The sequence below is a fragment of the Thamnophis elegans genome, chromosome 12, assembly GCF_009769535.1.
Source record: "Thamnophis elegans isolate rThaEle1 chromosome 12, rThaEle1.pri, whole genome shotgun sequence".
NCBI lineage: Eukaryota > Metazoa > Chordata > Lepidosauria > Squamata > Colubridae > Thamnophis > Thamnophis elegans.
This window is the reverse complement of record NC_045552.1, coordinates 17,813,767-17,831,878: the sequence shown is the minus strand read 5'-3', so window position 1 is coordinate 17,831,878 and position 18,112 is coordinate 17,813,767. Positions and strand designations below refer to the sequence as shown.

The following is an 18,112-nucleotide window of genomic DNA, read 5'->3' as shown; positions in this document are numbered from 1 at the left end:
TCTATAAAAGGAGTGGTCATTTTCTTTTCCAGATGGGGCCAGTGATGGGATCTGGCTGGTTTAACAACCGGTTCGGTGATTGCGTGTTTTGCACATGCGTGCGCAGTTTTACCAAAACTTACCTTCCACGTTACTTCTTGGGGAGTAACACAGCTGAAGCGCAGCAACCTGCATTAGCCATGCTAATCAGATGATAGGATATAGGTAAGTAAAGCGCAAGAGTGGGCTAATCTGATCATCGGAGTGAACTGGTTTGCTCCCCAGCTGATCATCAAAGCTACTGATTCGCCCGAATCAGCTAAATCCCACCCCTGGATGGAGCCCTTAAATTCACCTAACATCAATAATTTGGCCTTACTCTCATTGTACATGGGGCAACGAAGAACACAGTGGCTCATGTCACAATGACAGTCAAGAACTGGAGAATAGGTAAGCTTGGACAACAGGGACCAGGAGAAATGTCTTCTCTGCTGTAGCTCCTGCTTTCTGGAACAGTTTTCCTCCAGAGATTAGGTTGGCCTCAACCCTGCTAAGTCATTAAAGGGGTCTTGAAGATTTGGATATGTGTCCCGCCGAGGTCCCTACTGTATGAAGGGCCCCTTTTCCTTGTTGTGTTAACACTGATATTATCTTTTAGCTGCTATTTGTATTTAATTTCTTTTCTTTCTTTTTTTGCATCATGTTTTAATCATTTTAATTGGGGGGAGGGTGGGTTGTCCACCGCCCAGAGTCTTTGGTTTGAGATGGGCAGCTACACAAATTGCATGAATGCCAATCAATCAACCCACCCAGACTTTAATTTCCACCCTCTGACGGATGCTTTGAAGTAGCTGTAGCCCATTCCAGATTGATAGGTGTCAGTCCAGGTGACCAAGGGATCCCTCCAGAAGCAGGGGGCACCATTTCCCAGAAATGCCACTAGCTGGGCATGATAAGGATTGTCACCAATCACATCCCGAGGGTACCAGCTGAGGGCAGCTTTGCAAAAGATGCTGCCCTGTTAAGTGATGGGAGGAAGAAACCACATAAATCCCCCCACCTTTTTTGCAGCTGTTGCTGGGAGAAATAAGACCCCAGCTCAAGGAGGGTTAGGGATTGTCACCAATCACATCTGGAGGGTACCAGTTGAGGGCAGCTTTGCAAAAGATGCTGCCCTGTTAAGTGATGGGAGGAAGAAACCACATTAACCCCCCCCTTTTTGGGGGGTGGGTAGCTGTTGCTGGGGCACATAAGACCCCAGCTGAGGGTGGGGGCAGGGAAAGATTAAAGCGAGCAGGGGAGGGGGGAGCAGAGGGGCTTCTGAGCTCTGTCAGACGGGCGGCTCTGTCTTTAAGGGGGCGGGCTCGGGAGGCTGGGAAAACGAGGCGGGACCCCCATGCCCTGCATCCCCGCCCTCTTCGCCCCTCGGAATCCTCGCATCCCATTGTCTGGCCCGGCGGATCCGTGTCGGAGAAGGGGAAGGACTCCCCCCCCCCACACACACACCGGGGCTGGGAAGGCTGGCGCCGCGGGGAGGGCTGAAAGCAAGGCAGCGCGTCGGCTGCTCCTCCGGGAGAAGTTTGCCTCAGTTTCGCGTTTCGCTTCTCTCCACCCCCCCCCCTCGTTTTTTAAAAAAAGAAATGGCGCTTTGGGATTTGTGCGTTACGTCTAGCTGACTGGAGAAGCCGTTAGTGGGGCGCATGTGTTAAAGCAGAGGGTGGGGGGAGACGGGGTCGTTTTGGGGAGGGGGTTGTATTGAAGGCTGGGTTGGGGACGGCGGAGTGGGGTGGGGGTGGCAGACCTGTCTTCTGATTGGCTGCCTGGCCCCAAAGATTTGGTCGGGTGGGTGGGTGGGAGGCAGCGAAAAGGGCAGAGGGGCGAGCAGGCAGCCAACTTCAGCCTGGAGGGATGGAGAAGCCCCTGATGTCCAGACAGACGTCCAGCTTTTAATCTGATTGACCAGCAACAATAGCTTTTCACCGGTGGGTGCTTGCTTATCTTTTATTACCTTGATTTAATAATGATGTCTATGCTTGTATCTTCTTCTGCCAGCCTAGCAGTTCAAAAGCATGTAAAAATGCAAGTAGAAAAATAGGGACCACTTTTGGTGGGAAGGTAACAGCGTTCTGTGCACCTTCCTCGTTTAGCCTTACTGGCCACATGACCATGGAGACGTCTTTGGACAGCACTGGCTCTTCGGCTTTGAAACAGAAAGGAGCACTGCTCCCTAGAGTCAGGAACGACTAGCACGTATGTGCGAGGGGTACCTTCATGCTTGTATCTTACTGTCTTTTGAGCACTAAGGATAATAGGATGGAAATGTCGTAATTATTTTTCTCACAAAAGGTTCTCCAGGATCCATTCTGGCTGAGGAGTGGTCTGGACTGGATGAAGGGGTTTTAAAATTGAAATGTTGAGACTTCAGATATATGAGTGAACATTTTTATTGGTTTTTTTTTATTTTAAAAAAAGACTTTTCCTGAGAAATAAGATCTGGCTTGTTCTCTCTTATGCTGGACTTTCTGCTTGCAAGGAGTTAAAATGTATATGGGAAATATTTCAGAAGCATCTTCCATTGTAGTCAAAATGGGATGGCTATTCTAGAAAGTTAGAACTGGATTGTTACATTCTCCGTTCATTCTGTAAGTAGGTGTGACCAGAAAATTGGGCTGAGGTATATTTATGACAACTGCCAAGGTAGTTGGATTGGGGGGGGGGGGGATGAAAACAGACAAGAAAAATCAATTGGTCATCCTGGCAGGAGCTGATGTCCAGCACAGTGGGAGGACCCCAGGATGAGGAATATCAAACTTGCCCATTATCTTGATAGTGGAGTAGTCAAGAAAAGTGTGTATAGTTAAGGCTATGGTTTTCCCAGTCGCAATGTATGGCTGTGAAAGCTGGACCATAAGAAAGGCTGAGTGCCAAAGAATGGAGACCTTTGAACTATGGTGGCTGGAGAAGACTCCTGTGAGTCCCTTGGACTGCAAGGCGATCAAAGTGGTCAGTCCTAGAGGAGATCAACCCTGACTGCTCTTTAGAAGGCCAGATCCTGAAGAGGAAACTCAAATACTTTGACCACCTAATGAGAAGGAAGGACTCCCTGGAGAAGAGCCTAATGCTGGGAAAGATTGAGGGCAAAAGAAGGGGACGATAGAGAATGAGGTGGCTGGATGGAGTCAATGAAGCAGTCAGCATGAGCTTAAATGGACTCCAGAAGATGCTAGAGGACAGGAAGGCCTGGAGGAACGTTGTCCATGGGGTCGCGATGGGTCAGACATGACTTCACAACTAACAACAACAAAAGAGTAGTTTTGCTTTATGACAGATATTTGAACAAGCCAAGATCTCAATGGCTAAATAGAATTACAGTTCAAATCTTATATTTTATCTATATTTACCAGGTATTGTAAGGTAAGCCTTCTTACCAAATTCATTTAATCTAGACTCTTCCTGTTAGCTTCCATCCCAGAATAAAGGCGGAATGAGACAATCCAGTTCTAACTTTCTAGATTGGACATCCTATACCAAGAGCCAAGGTGGCGCAGTGGTTAAATGCAGCACTGCAGGCTACTGCTAGATCAGCAGTTCAGCGGTTCAAATCTCACCGGCTCAGGGTTGACTCAGCCTTCCATCCTTCCGAGGTGGGTAAAATGAGGACCCGGATTGTTGTTGGGGGCAATGTGCTGACTCTGTAAACCGCTTAGAGAGGGCTGAAAGCCCTATGAAGCGGTATATAAGTCTACTACTACTGCTATTGCTATACAACGAAATATTCCCCATGTGCATAAGGGAGAAGAAATCAGAACTTTTTTTAAGGAAAAGGAAATCATGTGAGGTTTTTTTTTTTTTTTTTTAAAGCAAGCACCTACAAAAAGTAATGTCTCCCACTCCACTCACTCATCTCGAGAGACTCAACATTTCACTAACTGGGCAGTCCAAAATGTTAATAGTGAAATTCCACACAGCTGGAAAGTTGGCATGCTCTATCTTCACCCATACTAGGCTCTTCAGACACCCTATAGAATAGGGGAATGGCTTAATTCTCATGTGCTACCTGATTCATTGAACCAGAAATGTTGGGTGTTAGAATTGTGTGCAAAACCTGAGAGCCTAAGGATGGCCAGATTGCAAAAGATAAATTGATTCCATCTTCCAGACTGATGTAAATGCATAACTGTACAGCTTGATCTTGATCAACCTTACAGCTTGGGAAGGTTTAGTAAGAGGTTTTGTACTGTTTGTGTGAATACACAGTATATGATCTCTGAAGCATTTTGAATGCTAAGTCCCAAAAGCGGAGTCTGAAGTTGTATGAAGTATCGCAAACTAGTAGAAGCCAAATCAAGTTTTGGCTGGGGTGGAAAGTCTTGGGTTCCATTCTGTGGAAGAGAAAGAGGAAGGGTAGACAGAATTTCATAGATTTCATGATTTAAGAGGACTTCAAATCATTGCATTGAATTCTGTTTAGGGCAGAAACTCACATTGTAACACTCCTAAAGAGAGTTGTCCAGTTAATCTTAACACCTCCAGAGAAGAATTCACCTCCTCCCCAAGCCATTTCCCAATGATTCCACTCTAAAAACTAGTTCTTGCCGCTGCAAAATTCTTTTTAAATATTCCACTGAAATTTGCTATCCTGTAACATAAAAGATATTAATCTCACATCCTGCACTTGGGCCACAGAAAAATATAGGTAGTCCTCAACTTAAAACCACAGTTGAGCCCAGAATTTATGTTGCTAAGTGAGAAAGTTGTTAAGTGAGTTTTGCCCCATTTTGCGACTTTTCTTCTTGCAGTTGTCAAGTGAATCATTGCGATTGTTGACTTAGTAACCCAGTTTTTAAGTGAATCTGGCTTACCCTTTGGCTTTTCTTGTCAGAAGGTCGCAAAAGGGGGATCATATGACCCGGGACACTGCAACTGTCATAAATATGAAACAGTTGTCAAGTTTCCGAATGCAAATCATGTGATCATGGGGATGATGTAGAATAGAATAGAATAAAATTCTTTCTTGGCCAAGTGTGATTGGCACACAACGAATTTGTCTTTGGTGCAGATGCTCTCAGTGTACCTAAAAAGACAAGATACATTGGTCAAGAATGATAAGGTAAAACACTTAATGATAGTCATAGAGTACAAATAAGCAATCGGAAAACAATCAATATCAATATAAATTGTAAGGATACAAGCAACAACGTTACAGTCCTGCAGTCATAAGTGGGAGGAGATGGGTGATAGGAACGATGAGAAGACTAATAATAATATTAATGCAGCCTTAGTTAATAGTTTGATAGTGGTGAGGGGATTATTTGTTTAGCAGAGTGATGGCATTCGGGAAAACACTGTTCTTGTGTCTAGTTGTCTTGGTGTGCAATGCTCTATAGCGTCATTTTGAGGGTAGGAGCTGAAGCAATTGATGTCCAGGATAATATGAAAAATGGTCATAAATCACTTTTTTCAGCACTGTTGTAACTCTGAATGGCCACAATGCTCCAGTACCAGTGCTGGAAGCCTATCTGGATATTTATACTTTGGGTCATTTCTCTGTTAATGATGCTGACTGGGAATCCTGGGAATTGTAGACCAACACATTAGAGTTGTAGGTCAAACTGTCTTACATGGAGAAGGAGGAGAAGGGAAGAGAAGAGGGGAAAGAGAGGGGAAGAAGAAAGAAAGAAGGAGACGAGGAAAGAAGAATGCAGAGAAGGGAGGTTGAGAAGATAGAAGGAGCAAGGTTGTTGCAAAATAAGAGGCACGGGGTGGCAAGAAAGTGACCCAAACTGAATTACATATATGTGTAAAAATAACTATAGAGGCCAATGATGAATAGACAAATGTTAAAAAGCAACCATAAGAATGTATACTTGTGAATGAACTTGAAAGGGAAAAATAAAAAACTTAAAAAAAACCAAACAGTCTTACATGGAGATTCTTCCTCTGGCTTGTAATAGATTCTGTTTATGGATTCTGATCATCTTTTTCTTCCTTTGTCAGCCAGGAATTGCGACAATTGGCATTTATTGGAAATGACCTCTGGGGGCCTCTACAGTGGTTGGACCCTCCTTTTCTTGCTTCTGGCACCCCTTTCCTGCCATCCGTGCCCGGTTCCTTGCGAATGTTCTGAGCCAGCTCGTACGGTGAAGTGTGTCCAGAAGGAACTGACCTCCATCCCCGCTGGTATTCCTGGGTACACCCGCAACCTCTTTATCACTGGCAACCAGATTGCCTATGTTGGCAGCCAGGATCTCCAAGGACTCCGCAATCTGGTCACGCTCTCCTTGGCTAATAACAGGTAAAGCTTCCTGGTGGGTGAGGAACTAAGATGAAATGGTGTTCTGACCTAGGCTTCCCCAACAGCACGAAGCCGAGTCCTTGTCCCGATAAACCCCTTTTATTTAATTTACAGTGAATTCCTCTCCAGCAAAGTCTCTCCTCTCCCACAGTCTTTCAAGATAGCTCACAACCTTTATCAGGCTTGGAGAGTGGCCAGGCTGATATCTTTCAGACGTTGCAATACTTGGCAAGAATGCAGAAATGAACTAATTTTCTCCTGCAAACAGCCCTCCCCTTTCACTCCTCTTATATTCCCTATGGGAGGAGCCATTCACTGTCCACCTGTGGCTTTACTCCCAAGTCGACCCTTGTTCCTTAGCTGTTCTCTTCGTCTGGCAACTCTGTGCATGCAGAGGCTCCAGCTGTTCGTCTGCCTCATTGATATCTGACTCCGAAGGCAGCTGGTAACTGTCAGATGGCCCTGGCCCCATCTCTGCCTCTGATGCAAAGCCCTCATCAGAGCCTTCCCCAGACTCCAGGGCTGGCCCATGTTCCTCCCAAACCTCCTCACTGTCTGAATCTGCTGCCAGCTTTGCTGGCCACTGGCGGGCCACAACAAATGGAGTAGGATAGGAGACAGGGCTGCCCTTGTTATTATTGGCTTAAGAAGGCTACAGTGTGGAGCATATTAGGTTAAGGACCTCAAGCATTGGAAGAAAAGTACAGGTAGTCCTTGATTTACAATCATAACTGGGACTGGAATGAAATAGATCAACTAGCTGCAGCCAACTCAAGATGGCCAACTTGCCATGGCCAACTCACTACGGGATATAACACCATGGAACAATTCAACAATTCATTTTAATTTAAAATAATTTTAAAAGTATTTTAATGTTTGTTATTCACATTTCATTTTGTCCCTCCTTTGGTATCCTTTCTTTAATAATTATATTCCACCATTGTCAATGTCACCATGCTAAAAGAAATGGGATTTACTCCTTTCGTTATGTCAGCTGTTCAAAATACTCCTGGCTTGAAGATGCTTATGAGCCCAAGGAGGAAGGAAAGAAATCTAAGCAACCTGCACTTCTCCCCCAGTAAAATCCTACAAATTAAAACTGCTTGCACTACATCTTTGTTATCAGCTGTCAATCAACATTTTTCTCTTTATTAGCCACTGCCTGGTCCTTTGAGTTAGATATGCCAGAGATCTACTTTTGAGTTCTATGCAATGTTCCTTCATCTTCCTGTTGTCTGGCTTTAGAAGGGGGTCTAGCAACAGAAAGATTAAAGAAATTACAGGAATTGCCACAGACCACTGCCTCCCCCGTGCCTCGCGTTTTTGGCTACATTTGGTGTATAAGACACACCCAAATTTTCCCCCTCTTTTAGGGAGGGAGAGTGCATCTTATACTCCGAAAAACGCGGTATATTTCAGATGAGGTTACTCTTTTTTAAAAATAAGTTTTTATTTTTACTCTCTTACATATAGTTACAAGTATACATTTACATAGTTATTGTTCTTGTTTATCTTTATCACTTTTGCATATTTATTTTTCCATATAAAAGGTTAAAATACACATTCTGGGTTGCTTTGCTTACCATCCCTATTTTGTATTGTCACCACCCTATTTTTTCTTTTCTTTTCGCTCTCTCTCCCTTCACTACTTCCTTCCTTCCTCCTCACCTTACCCTTTCCTTCTTCCCTTGCCTCTCCCCTACTCCTCTCTTCCTTCTCCTGCCCTCTCTCCAGTGGTGGGAGTCAAATAATTTAACAACTAGTTCTCTGTTCTAATGATCAGGTGGATAGGCGGGGCTTAGTGATCATGTGACCATGTGGGCGTGGCCAACTCAACATTACTCAGGTTGATGGGCACTTTGCCTTAGCTGTTACAAGCCGAGGTGGCGCAGTGGTTAAATGCAGCACTGCAGGCTACTTCAGCTGACTGCAGTTCTGCAGTTCGGCTGTTCAAATCTCACCGGCTCAGGGTTGACTCAGCCTTCCATCCTTCCGAGGTGTGTAAAATGAGGACCCAGATTGTTGTTGGGGGCAATATTCTGACTCTGTAAACCGCCTAGAGAGGGCTGAAAGCCCTATGAAGCGGTATATAAGTCTAACTGCTATTGCTATTGTTACAATGTAATAAGGGTTAACCGGAGAGGGAGAGGCAGTTTCTGTAGGCAAGGCAATAAAGATTAGGCTAGAAACAACACCAGAATGTTTCCTTCCTGCCTTCCTTACAGGATTAGCCCTGTAAAGCGGAAAAAAAAACAAAAAAAGATTTCTTCCAACAACCAGTTCTCTGAACCTCTTAGAAAGTTAAGAACCGGTTCTCCCGAATAGGTGGGAACTGGCTGAATCCTACCACTCCCTATCTCCTTCTCTTTCTGTCCCTTCCCTCCTTCCTCTCCTTTCCTCTTTCTTCCTTCTCTCCCATTTCCAGATGAGGTTATTCTTGAATGATGCCAGTGTTGTTCCTTTTCACCTTCCAGGATTAATGCGGTGGAGTCCCACGCCTTCTCTAACCTCCAGAACCTGCGCTACTTAGACCTGAGTTATAATCACTTAGTCACCATCCACCCTGATGCTTTCAGTGCTAGGAACAATTCAATCCAGGAGCTGAATCTCAGTCACTCCCTGTACAACTTCTCTGCCATCCGCCCAGTGGCAACTGCCCTTGTCCAAGGGGGCTTCCAGAATCTCTCCAAGCTTGAACTCACCAGCAACAAGATCATCTACTTGCCCCTTGGGATGTTGTCCAGCCTCCCTAAACTTGAGTACTTAGACTTGAGGAACAATTCCTTGATAGATATCAAGAACTCTACCTTTTCTGGACTTCACCTTAAGTACCTTGATTTGACCTCAAATGCCTTCAAAACTTTGAGGGGTGAAGCTTTGTTTGCCCTGGGGAGACAGTCCCACCTTAGCCTCTTTCTGAAAGACAACCCTTTTGTATGCAATTGTGACATTGAAGAACTGGTCAACTGGCTGAACCAAAGCCGACAAGTAGTAGATGTAGAAAAACTAGCCTGCATTTTCCCCCAGGCTCTGAAGAACACCTCCTTGGTGGAACTAGTGGGTGCAGATCTGGAATGCCACTACAGTCAACATAGTGAAAATGTTCTTCAGTCCTCATACGCCGCATTGGGTATAGTTCTGGGGATAATTGGCATCATCTTCCTCTTTGTGCTTTACCTGAATCGTGAGGGCATCAAGACCTGGATGAATGGTCTACGGGATGCTTGCCAGAACCTGATGGAGGAGTACCGCTATCGTTACGAAATTGATTCAGATCGCCGCATCACACAAATCTCAGCAGTGGACATATGACCTCTGATCATTTTCAGTATTTTCTTTGCAACGGCATCTTTTTTTTTCCAAACAAAGCCCGTGGCTTGGAGATGCCTTTTCCATCAAAAACTAAATTTTAAAAAATTTATAGATTAAAATCTGGGTGGAGTCAAGGAACTTCCTTTCCTAGTCACAAGGAATTTCTCTAGGTGGTTTGACTAACAAGAGACAAATGACATTCTTTTAGTGCCAGTCTTGTAAAGGTGAGGGGTAGGCAAGTCAAAATCCTGATGTCTTCAAATATTTAGATTCCTAGAAGAATAGGTATCCTGGATTCTTACAATCAATCTTAACTAAGAGAATTTTATCTTGTTGTATACCAACAAGACCATTTTTCTAGCTTACTTGTTGGGGAAACCAATTCCTTAGTTACAGTGGGACTTTGGTTTGTCACATGTTCTGCACTCTAGACCAGGTTGTCAGCCCTGGACCATTTCAAGATGTGTGGACAGCAGCTGCCAAAGAATTGCAGATCCTACATCTTAGTGGCCCAGGTTGAGAAATCCTGCTCTTAGCAGATGGAACATTATGTGAAGGAAGAACAATAGTGTGCCAATAATTCAGCTCTTCTTATAGAAGAGATGGAACAGCAGTGGGTTAAGAAAAAGCAGGCATAATCTCGACTCCCCCATCTCCAATTCCTAGGAGAACTGCCAAGACGACTTTTCTTTACTGATATGTTATCAGAAATCTGGACAGCTCACCCAAGACCGTCTTCCTTGCAGGCAGAAAGAGACAAGAGCAAAGTTTATCTTTCAGAAATGGTAGATCTCTGATTAGGGATCAACAGCAGGAGAGATGATTGAAACCAAGTCCTACCCGTGAGCACCCCAAAGGAATCTGACTTGTCATTATAGGAATCATAAGGTGGCGCAGTGGTTAGAGTGCAGTACTGCAGGCTACTTCTGCTGCCTGCCGGCTGCCTGCAATTTGGCTGTTCAAATTTCACCAGGCTCAAGGTTGACTCAGCCTTCCATCCTTCCAAGGTGGGTAAAATGAGGATCCAGATTGTTGGGGGCAAGAGGCTGACTCTGTAAACCTGCTTAGAGAGGGTTGTAAAAGCACTGTGAAGTGGTATATAAGTCTAAGTGCTATTGCTATCAAACTGCTTGACTTTCTACATATCAATGTGTTCGGCAGGGCCTGTGTGAAACTCACCAGCTTGATTCAAGAGCATATACTAAGATGAGATCTGGTTTACTACTCTCCTATGGCTTACAATCTATGCGAACCAGCCAATGTGATTTTACAGCTATGGACTGTGATTTTATATGAATATATTTTGTGAGCAAACCCAATTGCGTATGCGTCTTAGTATACCAGAGTTAAATAATCTACAGGCGAGCACTCACTGCCTTAATTCAAAAGTGTAAGTGACTTGGCATGTGCGACAGTAGAAGGAATGTGTATGAAGTTAGAAATCTGTTGGGCTTAATTCATTCCATGAATTCCACTGAATTAAACCAACAGGATACAGACTTAGCATTAAAAGGAGGATCCTATGTACTTTGATGAATGTAGCATGAGCCTTGAAGCTGGCTCAGCAGGGAATTCTGGGAGTTGAAGTCCACATCTTAAAGTTGCTGAGGTTGAGAAATATTGGCTATTTTTTTGTGAAGTATGCAAAGGGCAAGAATGTTTAATAAAGTCCAGAGTCCAGGCTGATAAACTAAGTAGCCACAATTTGGGGGCCCAGTTGCAGAATTCAGATGCAAGTATAGACTGCACTCCAGGGGTGGGTTCCTGCCAGTTCTAACCTCTTCTATAGAAGAGGCTTCACAAATCTACTGTGCCGTTTAGAACTGGTTCCCGCTCTCTCCCCCTCGCCCGTCCGCACCACGCTTGCCCCACCCTCCGCTCACTGATTGGCTGACTCACCAATCGCCCCGCCCGCCTCTAAGAGTCCTATCTAAACCTTAAAGTCTTAAAGCTGTCAAGTTTGAACACCCCTGGGGTTTTTATTTTCTAAAGGGTTAGGGGTGCCAGGGTCTTGTAACTTGACAGCTTTAAAACTTGCGTACTTCAAATGCCAGAGTTTCTGAGCCAACATTTTGGTTGCTAAGCAAGAGCGTTGTTAAGTGAGTTTCACCACATTTTATAAGTTGGCCACGCCTACCCAGTCACATGGTTGGCAAGCCACTCCCACCCGGTCACATGGCCGGCAAGCCACTTCCACAAAGCAGGCCACACCTACAGAAGAGGTTCTAAATTTTTTTGAAACCCATCACTGCCGGACTTTCAAGCTGGCATTTGATGCCATAACTTAGGCATGCAGCTGGTGAATTAATAGAAATTAAAATTTCTCAATCATGTTGTGTTCAATCCTGGGGAAATATAACATGTAGGCAGCCATCAGCTCTGGACTTCAGCACATGATATGTTTTAAAAAAAAACTTCCAAGGCTGTCAAGCATCTGATACAACATTGTTTTATTGTATTGAAAAAAAATGTCATAGTAAAAACAATTTTTAACCCAGTGATTCTACACGTTTTTGCTTTCTGTTTTATCTGAACTCATTTTCTACCCAGCTTGGGTGATGCGGTCCCTGATTGTATAGCCTTCTGCTTGAAGGGGTTATATCTCTGGGGAACTGTCTAATCCAGTGTTTTTTAACTTCAGCAACTAGAAGATTTGTGGATTTCAACCCCCTTAATTTCCCAGGCAGCACAGGGAATTGAAGTCCACACGTCTTCAAATTGCTGAAGTTGAGAAACACTGGTCTAACCGAAATCCAACACAAAGAGAAAAGACCCAATCAACCAATGGAACAGAAGTTGCCTTCAGAAGTTGTGGGAGCTTCATTACCGGAAGCTTTCAAGAAGAGATTGGACTGTCATCTGTCAGAAATGGTGTAGGGTCTCCTGGTTGAGCGGGGTGGGTGGGTGGGATGGACTAGATGACCTACAAGGACCCTTCCAACTCTGTTAATCTGTGAAATTTGTTTGACCCATAAGAAGGAATAACGTCTTGCTCCTTGAAACAGATCTTAGATTTTTGTGGAAAGGCCATGTCATCACTTCCACATAATTTTATATATGGTACACTTGGCTGTTTTCCCTAATTCTCTTTTATTAAATGAAAAAACACAATCGATCATACAGGAAATGCCAGTTTCCCAACCACAGCGTCCTATTCTTACTTCCTACCACCTACTACAGGGTGGTTCTGAAGACACTATTCCCAGCTAAACTGCCCTGCTTTTCCAGAATAGAGGAAAGCAGGGGGAAGATCTAAAACTTAAAAATAAAACAGTGTTTCCTTTCATCCTCAGGAAGAATGTATGCTTTCCCCAGAGACCCCATGAAGAAATATGGGCATCCCAGCATCTTTAGTCTGTTCTCTGGGACCCCTGAAGTCTCCCTTGGACACAAGTCAGTCACTTTAGGCACCCAATCACAACATCTGCATTTGTTGTGTCCTACCCATTGTGACCCCATGGACAATGTTCCTCCAGGCCTTCCTGTCCTCTACCATCCTCTGGAGTCCATTTAAGCTCACACCGAATGTTTTGGTGACTCCATCCAGCCACCTCATTCTCTGTCATCCCTTTCTTCTTTTGCCCTCCATCGTCCCCAGCATTAGGCTCTTCTCCAGTGAGTCCTTCTTGTTAGGTGGCCAAAGTCTTTGAGTTTCCTCTTCAGGATCTGGCCTTCTAAAGAGCAGTCAGGGTTGATCTCCTCTAGGACTGACCGGTTGGATCTCCTTGCAGTGCAAGGGACTTGCAGGAGTCTTCTCCAGCACCAGAGTTCAAAAGCCTCCATTCTTTGGTGCTTAGCCTTTCTTATGGCCCAACTTTCACAGCCATATATTGCAACTGGGAAAACCAGAGCTTTGACTATGCACACTTTTGTTCGCAGGGGGATGTCTCTGCTTTTTAGTGTGCATTACCCTGATTTAATTTAATATTCTCCAGCTGTGGTTTGGGGATGGGGAACCTTGTGCAAATTCCAGCCAGCGTGCTATTTGAGGAAGGGGGGGCAGCCGGTGGTGCAAAAGGGCGCCCCATTACTTTAACCTGACCTCACCCCACTCCTAAGAGGTCTGTAAGGGGTGTGCATAAGCGCACCATCCTGTCTGCCGTCCCTGTCCTACTGTCCCCCCTTATTCGTCCCTATTTCATTCATACTCATGTTTATTCTTATACCAATTGTAGGAAGTTAAAGCCCTAGAAAAAGAAATATTTTGGGAAATATTAAAAGGGCAAAATATTTCCTCTAAAAGGGAGGCAGAAACTCAGCTCCCTCTCTCCTCCGCTTTCTCAATGAGCCATTAAGGCTTGGATGAGTCTATTCTACATAACAAAGGTAGGATCTCACCACATGGAACCTGGGAGGATTCCTTCAGCCAGAAGGACAAACAGGCTTAGGTCTCAGCACAGGTTACAGCAGTAACGACTAACCTTTTTGGTGCTGGGTGTCCAAAGTGCATGGACGGAACCCCAAAATGCAATGCAAGCACCCCCGCCATTCATATGCTTTGCCCCCCCCCATTTTTGGCTCGCAGGTTGGTGCAGGCGGCCTTCCAGGCTCAAAACAGGGTGCGGGGGTGGTGGTGCGCGAACTCACGCGAACCTCCAAAACGCAATGCAAGCACCCCCGCATATGTGCATGCGCCCCAGACCCCATGCATGCATGGCAGAGACCCAAAGAACAGCAGGCCGGCAGGAGGTGCACACACATGCATGGTGGAGCTGGGCTGGGGTGACGGCTGGGGTGCCTGCAGAGAGGGCCCTCTGTGCCACCTGTGCCATAGGTTTGCCTTCACAGGCCTACAGAGTTGTCCCTGCAACTCTGGGAGTCTCACCACCAATGAGACTGCACAGGATCGGGAAGCTCTGGAGTGGGGCCCTGCAGAGGGCATAAAACCAGGGCACTCTCGGCATCTCTGCCCTTTTTCTTCTTCACCCAACCTCTGGAAGCATGTGGTCCCCCTTTTCTGTTCAGGAGCTCAAGCCATGTGATCCTGTCCATCATTAAAACCATCTTTCCAAGCAGCCTCCATGATTCCACTGTCTTTTCCCCCCACTGAAACCCAGAAGGACATTTCTCCCAACACTGTCATCTTGCAAACGATGGACAAATCAAATCAGTAAATAAAATAAATGAATATATAACACCCTCCTCACCCGCTTCCCCCGAGACGAGCGCCTTCCACTCAGCTCCAGTTCCGTCCAGCCAGCCGCTTGGACTCCAGGCCTGGTTTCCCTGCGGCTGCGCTGGGCGGTCTTTCCCTCCTCCTGCGGTTGATTCAAGTGAGTCTCCTCTTCTGCCTCGCAGGCGCCTAGTTGAGAAAAGGCTGCCCGGGCGGACCGAGGGCGCTCGCTTCTAAGAACGGGCTTCCTCTCCGAGTTCTCCGAGGAAAGAGCTCAGTCGCCTCGCCTCGGCTGCTCCCGCCACGCTTGCCTGCGGCTGCCGAGTCCTGCAGCAAGGGAAGGGACCCTCCCCCACCTGGCCAGGTAACGCGGGCGCGCTCCCTGCACTTTCCCCCCAACTTTGAGTTGGCTGAAAAGTTGGCGGCTTGGCGCCGAAAGGCTTGGAAACATATGGCCGGGTTAGGGTTGGCGAGCCGAGAAGGAAGCCGTTGAAGAGAGAGGCAAAGAGAGTGGCGGGTGCCTTGGTTCCTCCTGGCTGGCCGGATCCTTGTTCCATGATCCGCACACCTGGCTGGCTACTGGCCAGGGCAAAAAAGGGGAGCCTTAGGTATGTGCACGTCTGCGCGCGGCCGCGCGCCCTTGTTTGGGGAGCGGTACCTGCGGGGCGTGTTCAGACAACAAGCTAAGCCTAGGTTGGGTTTCTTGAACTTGGCTGGACTTGTGCAATACGTCGGAGCCACGGAGTCACAAGGCTTAGCTGGGAAAACCCAGCCTGAAGGGCTGCTGGCTGCTTTTCTGGAGCTGCCAAGACTTTGCCCCTGATATCTTCTGCTGGGGTCTCCCTCTGAATAGAGAGAGGGCTCTCCAACCTTGGCCACTTTAACCCCGGTGGACTTCAACTCCCAGAATTCCCCAGCTTTGCTGGCTGGGGAATTCTGGGAGTTGAAGTCCGCCAGGGTTAAACCGGGGGGTCGTTTTGGAGCTCAGCTCAGATAACTTTGCCCTTTCAGACTCGGAGATGGTCCGATCCCTTCACTCTTGGCATGCTGAACTTGGTTTCTCTTGGTTAGTTTTGGGGTGGAGAGTGATAGGTGCCGGGAATTCAATTTGATTAGTTGAAGGTTTAGTAGGTAGCTGATGATGGCAACTTGATTTGTTTGTTTGTTTGTTTTGTTTGTTTGACCAAGCATATATATAAGATAATAGATAAAAGTATAAACATAGTTTTGATCCAATTGCCAAAGCAAGCAGGATATTTTCCAGCTATTCCGCTATGAGAAAAAAACAGAACGTTGAAGTTTATAGCTTGACTTGTATTTAATGTGGGTTATAAAATGAGGAAAAAGTCCCCAAATTCTTAAGAGAGATGCAAAACATGTCAAGCTCAGATTGTTTTACATACTTCTACCAAACTCTTTTCTGCAAAACCCAACAGAAAACTCCAGCTCCACCTTTGTGACATTTTATTTATTTCATTTTTATTTCATTTTGTTTGTCAAACATGAAAACGATAACAGATATAAGTATAAACATAAATATGAACACAGTAAGTGGGTATAAATAAATGGGGACAGTAGGACAGGGACGGTAGGCACGCTGGTGCACTTATGCATGCCCCCTTTACAGACCTCTTGGAAATGGGGTGAGGTCAACAGTAGACAGTCTAAGGTTAAAGTTTTGGGGGTTTGGGGAAGAAACCACAGTGTCCGGTAGAGCATTCCAGGCGTTGACCACTCTGTTGCTGGTCATATTTTCTACAATCAAGTTTGAAATGGTTTACCTTGAGTTTGTATCTGTTGTTTGCTCATGTATTGTTGTGGTTGAAGCTGAAGTAGTCATTGATAGGTAGGACATTGTAGCAGATCATTTTATGTACTACAGGTTAACGCACCTGTCCTGGAGTGGGTCTCACAGAGGCATCCCACATACAACTGCACTTGCTGTTTAGGGTTGCAGTGTGTGTTCTTAAAGATAGTTAGCCAGCTCTAACCCTTCATCCTTTTCTTCCCCTGTACCTGAGTGGCCTACTAAATGTGCCCTGGCCACAGGTTATGCTAGGCTCCCGATGTTGCTACCCTTAAAAAAATCCAAAGAAAAGTCATTGTTTGTAATGTGATGAAAAAGAAGATGGGAAACGGCTTCTTTACCTTTCCATTTTCTTTTTTTAATTTTTCTGTTGCTGGCACTATTTCTACTTTTCTGTTATATGTTTTTCCCCTTGTTTATCTTTTATGGTGTAAAAACCTTTCCATAAAACGCCCCCCAAGGGAAAGAAGCAAAGAGGTGGAATAAGAGAGGCTGAAATCCCTTTTCTTGCTGGGTTCCTCCTTGCTTACCAAGTGATGTTCTTAACAGGCAGACATCAAACAGGGAGAGCCGGCTACCTATTGCAGCAAAACTTTGCAGGACGCTGCCTATTTTGGAGTAAAGGTAGAACGACAATACTTCTGTCTTTGACATAAGCACTTCCTCCTGTTTCTGTTTCTTTCCTGTTTTCTTTCTGGAGAAATTTGACTTGTGTGTTGTAAATCCAAAACAGATCTGCTTTTCAAAGAGAAAATAGTTTATTTTTATTTTTACAAAATACCTCTTTGCTAGTCTAAACAAACATATTAAAGGCACAACAACCCTTTTTGCAACAACAGGACTTTGAGCTAAACAATGTGAGGCTTTGCAATTAATGTTATTACTACAACTTCCTTTTTATTTGCTCAAGATGCGGTAAGCCCCAGAGAGGGAGGAGAAACAAACTACCTGCACATGTTGCTTAAAGGGAACTTTTACTTACACTCAGAGTTTGCATTTTGCTTAAAACATTTGTGCCATTTCTTACTGTCCCAAGACTCTTCTGGCAGGCTCAGAAAAAAAAAAGATAAAGGTATTCTTGCGTGGTGAGCTACAAGCCATTTAAAAAGGAAGGTAAGATGTAGAACCAGTTTGGTATATAGTGGTTAAGTTGCTGGCCTAGATAGCAGGAGACTGAAATTCTACTTCTGTTTTAGGTACGAAAGCTGGCTGGGTCATTTTGGACCAATCGCCAGGAGACTGTAATTTCTAATCCTGGTTTAGGCTGAAAGCCGGCTGGGTGACTTTGAGCCAGTGACTCTTAGCCCAACCCACCTCATAGGGTGGTGGTTGTGGGAAAAATAAGAGGAGGAAGAAATATGTAGTATGTTTGCTGGTTTGAGTAACCTATAAAGTAATAAAGGTAGGATAAACATCTAATAAATATATGCACAGATACCTATCCAAGTAGGCTACATAGTAATTTTAAACATGGTCATCAACATAGCTGTGTTTCCCCAAAAACAAGACAAGGTCTTATTTTCTTTTGTCCCCCAAAATAAGCACTTGGCCTTATTTTGGGGGAGGTCTTATTATTATTGAGGTGCAGGAGGAAGGAAGCGTGGTC

The 18,112-nt window shown here is 45.2% G+C and overlaps 2 protein-coding genes across 3 annotated transcripts in view; both read left to right on the top strand.

The window, feature by feature from the left end:
* The first annotated feature begins 6,008 nt into the window (after nucleotides 1-6,008).
* Nucleotides 6,009-9,586, top strand: LOC116515624 (trophoblast glycoprotein-like). Its single transcript, XM_032227751.1, has 2 exons — nucleotides 6,009-6,274; nucleotides 8,749-9,586. The coding sequence occupies exons 1-2, from the start codon at nucleotides 6,009-6,011 to the stop codon at nucleotides 9,584-9,586; spliced, it is 1,104 nt and encodes a 367-aa protein (XP_032083642.1).
* A 5,266-nt stretch (nucleotides 9,587-14,852) lies between these two features.
* SYTL1 (synaptotagmin like 1) overlaps nucleotides 14,853-18,112 on the top strand; it is a 58,214-nt gene continuing 54,954 nt past the window's right edge. For both annotated transcript variants that reach the window (XM_032227759.1, XM_032227758.1), the window contains exon 1: nucleotides 14,853-15,063. The gene's annotated coding sequence lies outside the window, so the exon portion shown is untranslated. The remainder of the gene's footprint in view (nucleotides 15,064-18,112) is intronic.

What these genes read in the sequence shown, in the direction of transcription:
- LOC116515624 (XM_032227751.1), top strand. Translation starts at nt 6,009, where the DNA reads ATGACCTCTGGGGGCCTCTACAGTGGTTGGACCCTCCTTTTCTTGCTT. An exon ending in CTCTCCTTGGCTAATAACAG is followed by an intron (nt 6,275 to 8,748) that starts GTAAAGCTTCCT and finishes TTCACCTTCCAG; the next exon opens with GATTAATGCGGTGGAGTCCC.